At 43.5% G+C, this 16,710-nt stretch overlaps 1 protein-coding gene across 1 annotated transcript in view; it reads left to right on the top strand.

The window, feature by feature from the left end:
* Window positions 1–12,296, top strand: part of PLCL1 (phospholipase C like 1 (inactive)) — an 88,851-nt gene extending 76,555 nt beyond the window's left edge. Inside the window, exon 6 of the mRNA XM_010713408.2 lies at window positions 7,341–12,296. Coding sequence (XP_010711710.1) covers window positions 7,341–7,526 — 186 coding nt within the window. The 3' untranslated portion in view covers window positions 7,527–12,296. The remainder of the gene's footprint in view (window positions 1–7,340) is intronic.
* Window positions 12,297–16,710: the final 4,414 nt, after the last annotated feature.

The raw sequence follows: 16,710 nt of genomic DNA, 5'->3' as shown, positions 1-16,710 counted from the left end.
CTTTGAATGCTTTTCCTGCTTAGTTGTTCAGGAAAACACTTGATTTCATTCCTTCTCAGACTTTGGTCTAGGACCAGCAGTCTTTGGGAGGGCACTTGACTGTGTGGCAATCCAGCCACATAGGACCCTCTCCTCTATTGCATTAAGCAAATCATGTAAGAGAATTACAAACACATATACAAATAGTAGATCCTGTCTGACAAACTTGATTTTATCCTATGACAAAATGACCTGCTTAGTGAATGAAGGTAAGGCTGTCAGTGTGGTCTGCCTGGACTTCAGTAAAGCCTTTGACACTGTCCCCCACAGCATCCTCATGGAAAAGCTGGCTGCACATGGTTTGGATGGGCATACGCTCTGCTGGGTGAAACACTGGCAGGATGGCTGGGCCAAAAGAGTTGTGGTGAGTGGAGTTAAATCCAGTTGGAGGCCAGTCATGAGCAGTGTCCCCCAGGGCTCGGTACTGGGGCAGCTTCTATTTGACATCTCTATCAATGATCTTGATCAGGGGATTGAGTGCACTCACAGTAAGCAGACGACACCTTGATCTGCTGGAGGGTAGTAAGGCTCTACAAAGGGGGACCTGGGTAGACTGGATCGATGGGCAAAGGCAAACTGTATGAGTTTCAATAGGGCCAAGTGTCGAGTCCTACATTTTGGTCACAACAACCCCAGACAACCCTACAGGCTTAGGGAGGAGTGGCTGGAAAGCTGCCTGATGGAAACGGACCTTTGTGTACTGATGGACAGTCGGCTGAATATGAGCCAGCAGTTTGCCCAGGTGGCAAAGAAGGCCATTGGCTTCCTGGCTTGTATCAGGAGAATGTGGCTCATGAGGAGAGACTGAAGGAACTGGCGCTATTTAGTCTGGGGAAGAGGAGGCTGAGGGGAGACTTTATTGCTCTCTTCCAGTATCTGAAAGGTGCTTACAGCGAGAGCAGTGTTAGTCTCTTCTTATTGGTGACAGGACGAGGGTAAATGGCCTCAAGTTGTGCCAGGGTAAGTTTAGGTTGGATATGAGGAAACACTTCTTTAGAGAAAAGGTGGTTAAGCACAGGAACAGGCTCCCCAGGGAAGTGATTGAGTCACCATCCCTGGATGTGTTTAAAAACCACTTGGATGTGGTGCTCAGGGACATGATTTAGTGGAGGGTTGTTAGAGTTAGGGTAGTATGGTTAGATCATGGTTGGACTCGATGATCTTTAAGGTCTTTTCCAACCTGAGTGATTCTATGATTCTTATGTCACAGTGGAGTTTTGCTTATTTTCACCACCCAGGCTGTCCTCAAAGTCTGCATTTGGCTGTGTTGCACAGTTTGGAAATATACAAGTTGTGGGTTGGCAGTTTTGTAGTGAATTACAGAGCCTTGCCCAGTGCGGTGCCAAAGGAACTGCCTCTTGATATCAAGCATTGTCATTTAGATTTTAATTGCACCTTTACAACAGCTGGAGAACACCCCAGGTAATTTTTGAGGCAGTATCATAGCTGGCATTCCCTCTGCCCAGCTGCTCACATCACTACCTTGTACTGCATTGGCTACAATGGTCTGTCACCAGCCTGCTAGAAAACTAGTCAGGCTAATGCTTAACATCTTTACAGACTATTTTGTAGATCATTTTTTTAATCATTACTTCCAACTCAGACCTTTGGAGTGAGACCAAAATGACAAAATCAGTTAAAACGTTTCAGGGCTTGTATATGACAGCCCAAAGATGAACTGCTGGTAGATCAGTCTAGTTTGGGAACTCAAATGTAAATAGATAAATCAGACCAAACTGTATTTCAGGTAACTTGAATCTCTTGTACACTTCTACCACATGCATGATTTTAGCATCAGGCTCCACCCCTGGGTCAGAGTACCAGTTTGCAGTTGGATACCAGTTTGCCATTGGATGTTTTAAGAGGGTTGCCCAAACCTTGACCATGGTCAGCATACCGTGTTTGCTTAGATACATGACTTGATGAGAACTGGGCTGATAGATGAGCATGCTGAGTGTTCAGGTCAGGCTGGGGTCATAAGGACTCTGTGGAGGGGACATAGTCCTAATTCCTACCTACTTTCCCACTTAAACTGCTGGGAGCCCTTTCAGGGAACTGCTTGTTTTGGACAACTCCCTGTTGCTCATGTGAATTTTACCAACCACCTGGAGTAATGCTAGCATTGTTCTTTCTCTCATACAATTGCAAAAGGAGAGGCTGCTTTGTGAAACAGTATTTTCAGTCACCTGTGTAGTCTTCACACAGGAATTATCCTAGAGTTGGTGCTGCTGGCAGGAGGTTGGTGGCTGGGACGTATCAGCCTCAGGGCTGCGTACCTTGGCAAGGGTTTGTGCTTTTGAAGCTGCTGGTGTGTTTTCCCTTCTAAGACTCATGCAAATATCAAGTGTGAAGAAGAAGGAAGAGATATGTTACTGCTGTGGCTGTTCTGTCTCATCCCCAATGACTGTATCTGTCTTCTGCCTTGGGCAGTTTCATCCTGCTGGCCTCCCAGGAGGCAGTATGATTGTGTGGTCACTGGCTGGGGGGGACAGCTGTTGTCTGTGTCCACAAGAATCTGAATGACCTTCACTGTAGGAGTCTGTTCTGTCAGTTCTTATTCCTCCTTCTGTCTTTTTGGATCAGAAACTATCTTTTTGGAACAGAAGCCTGATCCAAAAATATATGGTTGTATCATAATCAAATTCGTATCTGCTGTCCCCACATTTGACTTTGAAGAAGGCTTGTAAAGATATCTGCTCTTTATAAGCTTGACATAGCAGACTAATCATTTCATTCATGATTTCCTCCTCAGGATTGCATTTTCAAAGCCATGTATGATTGTTTAATTGTGTACCTCCTTATTAATATTAAACACAATGAAGTTCCCACTATGACACTTCGAGAATGCACCCCTCGCAGTAAATGCAGCCTTCACATGGAGTACATGAATATCCCAACTGCACTCCAGCATTTGTGCTTTCCAACTCCTTCAGTTGATTATCAGTGCCATTATTCTGCAGTTGCTCTATTTCGCTGTGTCTGGCTTTTTCAGCCAAGTACTCCAGAGTGGGAATGTTGCTTTGTGATTAAATAATAAAGAGCTTGTTTCTTTGAGAAAAAGCTAAAAAATAACAGTAATATCACAAGTGTGATGTGGCATGGACAGCAGGGGAGGAATAGAAACCTCTGTTATTTATTGTTTGTGTACTCAGCCCCTGTGGAATGAAAAGGAAGCTCCCATAATATGCTGTCAGGGAGTGTGTCTGCCTGGAGATAAGCACTGTCTGCTTTTACAAGAAGCAGATTACAAAATGGCCTTCACAGACAGTATTCCACCCCCCTGGAAACACAACCAAGGGTTTTCTGCTTGGCTTGTGGCAAAGCAAGGTGCTTATGTCTCACTGGGCTGGACCATGACTCCCCAGGGTCCTCCTTTAGCCCTAGGGCTGGTGTGAGCAGCTGCAGCCTGGGGAGGTTCATGTCCTGCCTTTCTGACCATCTGAGCCCCAGTAATGGCAGGAGCCCAAAGCTAGCAGTGCATCATAACATGAAGGCCAAAATTTCCTGGAAAGCATGGGAATATAAATAATAATTATTAATGTATGTACAGGTACCTATACCTGTATATTTATATTCATAAGGAGATAACATGCATTGTGTATTAAAAAAAAAAAAGAAAAGCATTGTGAAATCAAACACAAAATGGTGCTCTAAACCACCTTCTCCTTTCATTTCTCTTACCTCAGGCTCTGGCTTTTCACTGGATATAATAAGCTGTGGTCTTGACTCACAAAAATGTAGAAGTTTGATTTTGTAAGAATTTTAAATAATAGTAATATCTACAAAATTCAGCTGTGTCTGTTGTGCAAGTGTCTACCAAGAGCTACTCACACACATCTGAAATCTTCTCACAGGTTGTCACTGGAACTGAGCAGTACTTAAAGCTCTGCTAGATGATCCCTGTTTCCTCAGTACTATTAGCCTGTCAAGGTAAAAGCTCATAATCTCACACTTGCTTGACAAGCTGCATTATTTTTACGGTAATGTTAATTTATGTTGAGGTTCCATGGCTTGTTGTAGTTAGGTGTATGAAACCTTACACTTAATGTTCTCTAACTCTAAATTAAAATGGGCTTCTTCATTGTTTCTTGAAGTGCAACCCTTGATTAATCTCTTTTGGCTTAGTTTAGTGTCCTGCCAAATGTTGAGTTTAACCTTTCTCACAAGTATTCGTGTTCAGGAAGGCTGATGATAGCAGCAGCAGAAGGAAGATAGATGGATAGATGCTGAAATGCACTGTTGTGATCTCTGTCTGGAAGAGAGATGCTTTGTTTGTAAGAGCAAAGAGGATTGTTATCACAAATACAGAGGTTATCACAAAGACTGGCTTATGAAGATTGTTTCAGCACAGTCATACTTTTGAAGTTTATTCTAGCTTCTATCCAGTGTTTAGTTTGTTAAGGTATTGACACAGTTTTGCTGACTTTTTCCTTAAGTGGATTATGTTCACAGCCAGTTTTACAAAGCAAACAGATGGCTTTTCAAACAGAGAATGCCCACAGATTATTTTTTTTTCAGTTTCTCTAGAATTACCGCAGTTCTGTCAGAGGGGGTTTGTGACAGATCATTCAAAATCATTTTTTCTTCAGCTTGCTCAAGTGGAACAGCTGTTTAAAAATAAATAGCACAAGGAAACCAAGACGTATATCGGTTGGTCTGCACATTAATGGAATTGCATTGTTTTGGTAAGTCCATTTCTGTTTTCAGATCACTGCGAAATATGTCTTCAAAACCTTGAAATTGTGCTCAGGAGGAGTTTTTCTCTTCTTGGAACCAGAAGACATGTCATGTGTTTCCTCAAATGAAACCTGTAATCTGAATTGCCTGGTTACTTAAATGTGAAATCAGAATATGCGTAAGGGAGAGCTGATGGTTCAGTGCTGCCACACTGGCTGTGAAGTTCCCTGGCTTCTGGGGACTTCAGATATGAATCTTTCCAGGGTGGACTGAGGCTGTCATCCTCCAAACAGAGGTGTACTAAATCCCAAGTAGTTTCCCTAGAAATCTTTTCCCAGACACCCCAACAAAGAGGATGCCAGATGCTTCTGGATGCTGGGCCTCCATTGTCATCATCATTAGTGTTATTTTATCTCTGTTGCACTGTTTCTTCCCATTTTGGAGTGTAAATGTGCTTTGTACTGTAGGGATGTCTATTTTGAATTGCTTTTTGTGCTAAAGAGATTATTCTGCGAATACATAGTGCCAGTTTTTTTGCTCAGAGAAATTAAGGCTGCAAAGCATCATCACACTGATTTGTCATCTCATTGGCACAACCTTTAGTGTCTGCAGTCCTGTATGCATGACAAAACAAAAGAACCAGTAACAAGCCCCACTGTAAGTGGGTTTGTTTCGTGCTAAAACCGAGCTATTCAGAAATGCACTTGTGTAGTGGGGAGTCTACTACCATCTTTCATAACATTACTGTGTCGTAAGTAACACTGCTGTTGGAGCTGTCTGGCTGTGCTGCGATCTGTGACATAGGTTTGCTTCCCCTTCTATTTGCAGACGGGGAGAGTGAGGCACACTGAGCAGTAGAGGCAGATATATGTTGAATCCCTGCCTTCCACCTTTAAAAATAAGCTCAACCTTTATCCTAAGAGCAAGAATGCATTTATATGAAGTGTGTGCTGCATAAATTTTGTTTTGTTTTTTTAAGCAGTATCTGCTCACTGTTTGTCTGCTTACCCATAACTGTCATGCTGCCGAGTTAGAAATCTCTTCAAAAGTGCTCCATACCAAATAGCACAGAGCTGCTTTCTCCTTCCCAGTGCTTTTTGTTATTCTAGCATTAAGTTGGATTCCTAGCATCTGGGGAAGGATCTGCATTGTTCAGCAGGGACAAATTGATGTCAGCAGGAGATGAGGCAATCACCTCCTCGGATGCAGGATGCCATCTCTGGCTGACGTTGTTTCCCACGTGGTGTTTACCAGTGCTGGGAGACTTGCAAGCAACCATTGTGTCGTCCTTGTGAACACTGTTAACAGAGGCTCAGGTGGTGCAAACCCAGTGCCAGGCACTGGTAAGAAGGGAAATGTGATCATCAGTGTGGGATACGCTCTTCCTCTCTTTATTGAGAAAGGGAGAGCTGAAATGCTCCCATTGCTGGAAGTTGTTATGCTGTTCTTCCTCCAACACATGTGGTTTGTTTTGAAAACTGAAGGAGATTCAGTGGTTAGTTGCCCTTCTAGTTTTTCCCAACTCTTGCATCTGTTGCCTCCTGTGAGACCTCACTGAGCAGCTCTGGTTGCAGGAGGTCAAGTTAGGTGGCAGAGAGGTGAATGTGACATTTAAGTCAGTGTTCCTTCTGAATATGCTCACAAACCGCTGCACAGAGTTGGTATACTTTAAGCTGTACTTTGGGTGATGTTAGAAGAAGAGCAGCTCAGGTTCTTAGTGATACTGAATTTTAATGACCAGATGCATCTCCTAGCTTTTATTTATTTGTATCCTCCAGCACCAGAATCTTGTTACACAATGGCACTTGAGATATCAGTGTTAAATAAATATTCATTTTGGCATTTCTGAGCACAAACTCTTTAATACAAATTTCATATAACATGTTTTTCTTGATAGTTACAAATTGCATTGACAGCCTGTAGTCACTTCACTTTTGCATGCTTTGAGAAGACACAAAAACAGGCTTTTACTCATATGGTCCCTTGCTCCCAGCTTGCTTGATCAGAGGTCTCAGAGTGGTTTGAAAAGATTCACTGTAGTATTACAGAATGTCACGCTTCTCGTAACCACAGTTTGGCCTGCCCTTGCCAAGAGCTAGAGAGCAAATCCAGGTACAAGGAGGGATGGGTAACTGGGGTCTCACAGCTTGTAAGGGACCTTGGCTGTGGTCATGTAGTTGTTGCCATTTGGGATCTGATGCAATGAGTGTTCCTGCGAGGATGGAGCAATGGCATGAGGAGAGGGTGTCATTGCTACTGCATTCCTGGCAGATCCTTGTTACTGACTGTGGAAGAAGATAGTCCATTTCCCTGTAGAGATGAGCACTTGGGAGCAATGAACTCCGTAAGTCAGTCAGACCAAGTTACTTCCCAAGGGGTGCCCTAAAAGGGGGAAAGTTTGGCTCCCATTGCATTCATGCTCACTATGCCACCTGCTGCCTTCCTTAGTGAGCTGAGCTGCAGCAGAGACTTCAGTCTCTTCCCCTGGGGCTGGTGTTCAGGGAGGTTTGAGACAGCACCTGGCTCACATTCCACGGTACTGAACCAGTGACAGAGTATTATTCCTATTTTTGGTTCTGAGCAATGTGTGTGATCCCTGATTCTCTCTGTCTGTGCATCCTTAGGGCCAAGGAGACCTCCTGAAGAATGCCAAGAATGAAGCCCTGGAAAACATGAAGCAGATCCAGCTGGCATGCCTGTCCTGCGGACTGAGCAAAACTGGAAGTGCGCATGCAGATGCAAAGTCAAAACGGTGCCTAGAAGCGATACAAGAGAAGGATACAGGAGATGAAAATGGGAAGCAGTGCTAGGACGCAGAGTTGTCATGTTTGTCACAGATTTCAATAGCTCTAAACTATTTTTTTAAAGCTTTTAGAAATTCACACAGGAATGCCCTGTACAGGGTGTTAATAGTATTAAAATCCTCACAATATCAGTATTTTAATGCAGTTAATTTATGTAAGTTGAACTCCAGTAGTAAGATTTCTAATGAAACCCAGCTGTCTGTACACAAGTGCGCGTGTGCGCATATGCAGATCCTGTAAACACCGTTTTATGCATTACATTAGTCATTTACTTAATTTATTCCTTTGTTGTCTTTGAATAGGCCTGTTCCTTCTGAAGATCAAAACGAATAGAGAGTACTTGTATCAGCTTTTGTGCTTTATTTTACTCTCCAACTTCTATCATTCAACTTATAGGTTATTATTATTGTTATACTGTTTAAACAGACAAAATATGTCAACAAATGTCATTAGCTACTGTTTTTGTGAGGGCAAAAACAATGGTTTGCTGCAGATCCTGAACATGATTTTTAATGGACAATTTAAATAGAGAAGATATTAAATGGTCAGAATTGCTAAGTAGATTGTGATTAGATTTCAGATGTACATTTCATTGAATTTTAGCAAACTGCTCTTTGGGATACATCCAGATAACACATGCTAACATGAGAACTAGCTGATTTATTTCATTCTAGTACATCATTGCTACCTTGTAGATCTGCAGGGCATCTACAGTCTTTTCTGATAGGCATTTATGTTTAACTTGTATAGTGATGAACGTAGCTAGTCAGCCCTGTAGTTGTAAGGAAAGCTGTGAATATTCTTTGGTAATACTCTGAAGGTGAGCTTCAGGTCCTTCTGAAACACACTGTGGTGCCAGTACTGGAAGGCAGGTTTTAAAAATTCCATGTAGTGTGAGCTTTATTGAAGAAGTATGAGAGGTCGGTGTATAGGCAGGATCTGGCCTTACGTTGCGGTGGTTAAGAATCATACCATGCTAGACATTTGAAACAAGGCTGCAGAACTACTGTGGATGTAGTATAGATAAAATGCTTGGCGAAAATGAGGGTACCAGCATTTATATGCAGCAGTTACAAATGTCCTAGCATGTATCAAGTGTTTAGGATAGTGCTGAGAATTGGACATCTTTTTGTGTTGCTGTAGAAGGAAAACAGAAAATGTCACAAAGCAATGCATTCTTGTCCTTCCCAGTGTCCAGTTCATATATGCTCACAACATTCATTTCAATTGTTTAAGTACTGTGCTTGAGTGTAGTATTTGTGTTACCTAAACAGGAGTGTTTTATGCTTATAAAAAAGACTATATTTATTTAAAGCATTGCTTTTATTTTGAAAAGCTACTTTTTAAATTAATTTGATTAACAAATATGCTAATTTTCTGAACTTAGCAAAAAGTAATTGTTTAAAGTTTGACCATTGGAGAATCTTATATAGCTACTGTGTTAAGTTATTTTTGACTTCTTAGTAACACTATTATGTTCATGTTGCACATTTCTGAGAGAGTAAAGCTATGAAACAACTTTGAGCCATGTTTTTAAAGTGATTTAAGACAGAAAGTAACCAGTGAGACTTGAAGTGGGTGAGTTGCTTGTGGGAGGAGATACTGCTCCAGCAGGAACCATATTACTGCAAAGGTTGTAACTCAGATACTATAAATACCATTTCAGTAAAACTTGCTGTACTTACTAAGATGCAGTCCTAAATCCTCTGTTTATCTCCCTATTAGACTATGAATGTATTTAGCTTTCAGTTAGATTTGGAGAGGAGTGTCTTGTGTTTCATGTGAGACATAAATCCCAGATCATGGTGCATGGTTACATTTTACCCTCCTGGATCACCTTCTTTATTTCATTGTGGGTTGTGTTTATATGAAAAACAGTACTTGACCTTCAGCATTAGTTAGGGAGGATGGAAATAACTAGCCTAATGTCATCAGTTGTGAAGGAAGCAGTCTCTGTCTCTCAATCTTTCTCTCAGAAGGTCAAGGTTGCTACAGAATAGGAGAAATGGGCATACTTTCTGTGATGAAGTTGCAAAGAGGTGTACCACCCATTCTATGCATATTTGCTGAAGCAGAAGATGGTGGCTAGCAAGAAATCCCACAGCACACAGTACACGTACCTGTCATGCCATGTTTAACATTCATATCAGGTCCTGCGCCAAGCTCATAACTGTGTGACATTCTGTGCTTAAACACAAGGATAAAACTCTGGACAGTCCTATGCTGCTGAGGCCAGGTTGATCCTGGCATTGGGAGCTACAGCCATGCTCCCTCCAACAAGAAGAGAGAGATCAGCAGCACCTTACCTTTGCACACCTTTCAAAGTCACTGGGAGAGGATGCAAAAGTGATGCCAGCATAATAAAAATTCAGTCTTGAAGGAGAACATGTGGAAAGATCATATCCAGCATTGGTGCAACAACACGTAAAGGACTGTCTGGCCCATCAGGAGGGATTTCATGACATGCTTTCTGGAGTGGCACAACCTTCCCTTTGCTCCATGTCAGTATGATTTCCCTGATTTCCTTCCTGAATGGACAGATATTATCATAGCAATTACTTTTGTGGAAGTTACAGTAGGAAATGATACAGGTATGTGCAATTGTTTACAGTGTGATGGCGAGGAGAAATCAGGGAGCTCTCAGTGGACTGACATGCAAGGTGTCTGCTGGAGAAGAGTACAAGTGTGAATTTACCTTGGTTCTTGTTCTCACTCTGACACCAAGTTTGTGCTCTTTACAGTATTTTTTTGTCTGTGTGTCATTCTCTCATCTGTAAGATAGGACTAATTATTTTTCCTTTCCTAAGTATGGGTTAGGTTATAGATTTCTAAAACTCCCTTAACTGTGCTGATGCTCTCAGGTGGAGATCCACACTGTGTTCGGGCTGTCCTGTACCACCAGTGTCTTCCAAGTCGTCTCCTACTGGTGAGGATAGGGAAGCCAGCACGTGCCACAAGGGCTGAGCCCCAACTTGTTCTCCTCTCCCAAGGGCATTGCATCTGCAGCACTCAGGAGCATGCTGTCTGCTCACTGGTGTGTCAGGCACTTACTAAACCACACCTTTGGTTGAGTGTGGCAGAGATTGCCACCTCACAGGTGTTCCTGCGGATTTCCCAAGAAAACACAGGGTGAGTGGTTTAGAGAGGCCTTGACAGCCACTTTCCTGCAACAAGGCTGCAGTGTGACCTCTGTCTATGTGTGGCACCACCACGCAGGGAAAGTAGATGCGGAGGGTTTCACTTGCATTTTGTTTTTTGTATATGTGAAGGAGTCTCACCTTGAGACACTGAAGAGGAGGCTGAATTAGTCCAGCTGTTTGTGGACCTAGATATCATCTGGGATAATTCTTTACCAAAGTTCACATGCTTGCTTGACCAGCAGGACTGACTCCCTTCCCCTCCCTCTCCTGAGCTCAGTATGAGTTAAGGTAACATGCTGCTTTCCTTCTTTCTGTATCATTTTCATGGATTTTATTCTGTTTTTAAAGGGATAATACAACTTCCCAGCATGAACAAGGTGAGAGCTTTGCACATTCCTCCTTTTGAGATTAACCTCCCAAAATAGATTGTTACCAGGTAATTGCATGCATGGAGAGAGCTTTCTTTTATAACAATCTATCTCTTCTGCCTGTCTGTTCAGACTAAAACATTAGGTCATCGCCTCCTTGGCCTTCATGCCAGTCCAACAGTGGCAGATAGTGGCCTTACACTGACTAACTCAAGGAACTCCATGAAACAAGAAAGTGACGGGGTTGCAGGAGCAATCTCTTCCTGCTTGCTGCAGGACTGGGAGTAGTGGTCCCAGCTCATGCTGCTGCAGCAGCAGGTGATGTACACATTCAATAAATCTGAGACTTACCTCTTGTAAAGTACAGAGTATAACAGGGGCAAGGTGACTGATAAGATACAAAAACATCTGGGCACAGTGAATGGGCATTTGGGAACAGAAGGTTATTTAATCGTTTCAGGCCACGGGATTCACTCCAGAAATACTTTAAATCTCCTGGAGTACATGAGAAGTGGATGTGATAGGACCAGTGCTGCAGGAACAGTTATTTAAGGGATGATTTTGATTTTGTTTCACGTTTATCTGCAGCTGGCTGTGGCTCAGCTGGGGCTGGTAAACCTGTGTGCTGAGTGTATTACCCAGTGCTGCAGAAATGGGGGAATGAAATATGGCTTAGAGAGGCTTGAGCTATGTTATTGCTGTTTTGGGGGTCACTGATAAAAATTGTTCTTCACTTTCCAAATGCAAGAGAAAATCCTGCATGTGGTTGCACCTGTAATGCTTGGCGGCATTACAGCCATCTCGTGGAAGAAAAGGAAGGTGGTGGGGATGGAACTGAGAGGAGCTCAGAGGTAGAGGGTAGAGGAAACTACAGGCACTGAGATGTTCCCATCACCTCCCAGGGCAGGTATGAAAATCCCAGGGTATCCCACTGTATCAGAATAGTCTAGAACCATCTTTTGGGTTCCCATTCACAGGCTAAGGCTGAGTAGTCTTCTGTTTGCTTTCCACAACAGATCTCTGGAAAAAAAAAAGAAAAAAAGTTTGCTTTTTAAATTAACGTTGAGGAGTATGGGAGTTCAGTAACCGATATGTGAGCAGCTGGGCCAGAGAAGTGATGCAAGAGCTATCCCAGCAGCTGTTCCTGTGCAACAGAAAACACTGTGTGAACATGCCCTGACCAAATGGGTCATGCTTTGAATGCATTTTTTCTGCTCTCTTTGATTGTTTGAAGTAGTTTATGAAAAATAAATTGTTTTTACATCTAATCCTCATGGAGTAATTTCGAGAGAATGTGCAGAAATCGAAATCTCAGCAGACAGCACATGAGCACAGAGTAGTGTTACATTTGGCAGTTGTTTGCTGCAGCCGGTGCACACTGCCATCCACTGGAAACTGAAAGAAAAATGAAAGATTGTAAAGGCAAGTATGAGTTATCAGTAATGTTAGAAGTGTTTTCTCTGTTAAATTGTGCAGTGGAAATTCATTAATTTATTAAGACATGAATACATTGGTCTTGGGAAGCAAACACTGTACTTGAGGCCAAGAGTATGCAAGCAGAGAGAGGAGGAGGTGAGTTGGTGTGTGACATGTGTTGGGAGTGCTGGCTGAAGCCCACAGGAGGAGCCATCCATCACTGCAGCACGGGGGGGTTGTTTGAGCAGTGAGCAAGAGGCAGCTGGTGGTGATGCCTTCTGCCAGCAGAAGGTTGTACAGGTCTGTGTCCCAGACCAGTGGGGATGTGTGGGACAACCTCGGGACAGGACTGAGGCCTCCAGCAGCAGGAGCCCTCTGGGGCTGGGAAGGCTCCTGGTGGCTAGGGCAGTGGCACTGCTGCCACTGGATACGAGTAGTTTGTTGCTCCAGCCTGCTGCTCAGTGTAGTTCTTGACTGCAGGTGTCAATCACTGTTAAGTGATACCTCATTAAATCACCTCATTTGACTCACAAAATTGCTATGCTTCAATTATGTAATACGCAATTAAGAGCATCTTAGACATTTTTGCTTGCAATAATGTATGAGATGTTACTTTTTTGTAAGGAAAAGAAAACGATGATAATTTTTGACCCAAAAATATTAGTCCTCAAATTCAATCTGACTGAATGTCTGTAGTTCATCCTTGGCCTCTGAATTGAATGTAATCACGAATTTGGAATATGGGAAGAGATTGAATATGCCATGTGAAGCATTAATTGCAGATGACAGCTGAAAAAAGATAATAGATGTACAAGATGGAGATGAGATTAGAAGTAGACAAAGAACAGTATCAATCTGGCTTGTCAGGAAGTACATATGAGGAGAGTGGAGGAATATAGATGAATTATTTGTATGCTTCCTCAGATAGGGTCTAGTGGGCCAGCTACATGTAATACAATTAGAAAAGAGACACAAATTATGATTCAGACAGTAGGAGCTGCTGTGATTATTTATGATGCTGATGGATGGAGAAGGATGCTGGCAGCAGAGAGCAGCAGGAGTTTTGTGGCCTTGCAGTTGCAGCATTAGTGTGCCATGCACAAGGGAGAGGATGTACTGCTACCTCCAACCACACAAAGCAAGTGGGCCAAAGCACTGGTCACTGCTGCTCAGCTCTGCCCAAATGAAAAATAAGTTAGAGAGTGTGGGTGATGCTGGAGCAAAGTACTGAAGGATGTATTGGTACTGGCAAATCCATTTCTTTCTGTTTCTTTCTGTTGCTGTGCTTTCAAAGCCAGTGCAGAACGGCTACACTCCTGCAAAGGAGAATGAAATAATCTCACCTTGTTCCACAGAGACCAAGAGGCAATGAGCTGCAGTGGAAGGGCTGGAGAGAGGTGAGAGGGGCCCCTGCACTGCTGACACAACACAGAGGCAGCAAAAAACCTTGGGGTTTTTAGTTTTAGTTTTCTTTAGTGTGTGTCAATATTGTTCGGTTCAGGTTTGGTACATACTCCTTATGGCAAGGACAAATTGATCCTGTGATCCTGGAAACCCTGCTGCAGAATTTAGGGTCTGAGAAGCAACAGCAGGTTTGGAGGGATCGGCGGTCCCAGGTACCTGTGTGACAAGAGGATGTGCAAACTTCAACCATGCTGCATGCCAGGCTGTTTTGCTCCCTCCCATGCTCTATCAGACCTATGCCATATAGGGCTGTTAGCAAAGGAAGGCTTTTCCCTGTACTGAGAGGCAGCACAGCAGAGCTGACAAGGGAAAGTGCTTCAGCAGCAGCTCTGACTCTCATCTTCACATCTCCACCTAGCAGCCGTGTGCTGGGACAGAAGTTTTATCTTTAGCTGTTAGCAGAGTTCACCTGCTTACTGGAATATGAATAACCCCCCCATAGGCTTTCATCTTTGCATTTGATACTTGCTTTTCTTGTTGTGGCTTCCTTGGCCTCTCACATCAGGCACTTTGAAAACATTGTCAATTTTATTTCAGTTGTTCCCCCATTTGTTGTACAAGAAGAGCCAGAGAAATAATGCCATGGTACCACTGACTTCAGTGCTTCTGCTTGTGTTGGAGTGTGTCAGTTGCACAGGAAAGGAGATTGTTCTGTTTGTTACTGATTATAGCACTTCTAGCAAGGTGACTGCAAGGTGATATCACATCAGTTGGAATTGTGTGTCCCAGGTCTTGAGGGGAAGTGTTATTTGAAAACTGACACCAGGGTCTGTCATGTGTTTTTTGTGCGTGGAGGCTGTTACCAGGGGATTTATTTGAATGCTTAAAGGTCATAATTAACATTGAATGAGCACAAATGTCCACAGGAGAAATGTTTCTACCAGGCAGCAAATCAAGGGCACATGAAAGCCTCTGATATGGAGTCAGACAACAGCATTAATTGAAGACAGAATGGCACCAGTTTTGATTCTTCCCATTATTTATGTCAATTAGATGTGAAAATTATCTAAATAGTGTTTAATAATGATGTGCATGGGAAAGAACCTTAGGCCTGGTGTGAGAGATTTTTATGGGGTACACGCTGAGATCTCTGGATCCTCCTATCCAGCAAAAACCCAGCAGTTTGTTTGTCACTTGTACCTGAGCTGCAGGTGGCCGTAAGGCCTGCCTTTTTCCTAGGTGGTGAGGGGTTGGAGATGATGCTCTGCACCTGAGGTTGTAGAGGATCAGTACTGCTCAGAGCTTGAGGTGTGGGTGGGATGCTCTGACCTGGAGCTCCCTGTAGGGGTATGCAGCAGCTCCCACTTGGAGAAGCAGCACAAGTCACAGCAGCTCAGCCCAGAGGGGAGGCCAGGGTGGGTGCCTGCAAGCAGCGGTGCTGGTCACTGCCTGAGCAGCTCCTCTGCATGTGGAAGAAGCACTGCATGCCAGAAGCACTGTGCAGCTGAACCATTCCTATAGCCAGTGCTGAGACTGGTAGTTTTTAGGCAGCAATTCATCCCACCTTTTTTAGCTGCAGACTGTGGGAGAGGATTTGTTTTATCCTAACAGTGCTTGTTTTCTGCCATTTACAAGAAGTATCTGTAGTAGAAATCCATAAAGAGAAACCAAGCCATTATAGGTACAAAAGGTAGCTAGCTGTGACAGCTCATCCTGTACAAAGCCAAATGATATATTCTTTAGTAATCTTTTGACCAAGAAAATCCAAGAAAGATGATGTGGAGAAAGACCCAGAGATGGTCCCAAAAGGGGCAGAATTGCAGTATATCCCCCTTGTATTGTGTGGATCCTGGGGAGTCTCTGCTGGTCCAGCATAGCAGGTTTCAGCCCCTCACTGTGGCTGATCAACCTTTTTCTTGGGTCTGCCAGTGCTTTTACCACATATCACAAATCTCTATTTCCTCCTTCATTGAAAACAATTGCAACTTCTCCAGGGGAAGTCAAATTGATTATATGGATTTCAAAGAATGAAAGCTGAGCAGGTGGCTTTCTAAATTATACACTTTTTTTTTTTTTTTTTTGCAAGAGCTACTTCTCTGATGAACATGCCTGCCTGCAAGAGAGAAGCAGAGGGCAACTGTAATTCCCCAGGATGGAAGCAGCGGTGGTTAGAGAGTGAAGGCTTGGCAGAGTGGAGCTGAAAGGATGAATCTGTCTAACTGCACGTCCTATTAAACCAGTGGCTGTAGAGAAAACTGCCTCCAGCAGCATGCAGGATGGCTGAGGCACTGGACAGGGATTCAGTGCCACTGCCCACGCTGTTTTGTTGGGAAGAGCCTTGCCTCTGCATCCCAGTGTTGCAGAGGGCCAGCTCTCATGCAGGGACAGAGCAGGGCAGGTGTCTGCTTGGTACTGTGGGACTGCATGTGGACATAGGTGGGCTGCAAGGATGCAGGGCAGCAGGGATGATGGTGTGCAGCCTCTGCTCTTTTGGCATATTTTAGTAACAGAGAGCTCAGTTTTATGTCTTCCCCTTTGAGAAGGCAACTCAAATGTGTGAGGTCCACACTGAGTAGTTAGTTTGTGCCGTTTTGCAGGAAAATAGGCTGTGAAATCACCTTTTTTTTTGAAGTATGTGCTCAAGGAGTGGGGAGGTTGTCCTGTTTTCCTGGAAGGACTCCCATGCAACTTTTGGATTCTCAAGGTTTGGATGTGTTATTCTAACATGGTAGCACCATGCAGTATTTCTGCTGCCTGTACCCTTTGGGCAGCACTGTGTATTCTCACTGGGTATGTGGGAAATGTGGAGACAGAAAGCACGGGGGGATTGGCTAACAAAGCTCTGTGGTGGAGCAGGGGAAA

The sequence above is a fragment of the Meleagris gallopavo genome, chromosome 7 (assembly GCF_000146605.3).
Source record: "Meleagris gallopavo isolate NT-WF06-2002-E0010 breed Aviagen turkey brand Nicholas breeding stock chromosome 7, Turkey_5.1, whole genome shotgun sequence".
NCBI lineage: Eukaryota > Metazoa > Chordata > Aves > Galliformes > Phasianidae > Meleagris > Meleagris gallopavo.
This window is presented reverse-complemented; position numbering and strand designations above follow the sequence as displayed.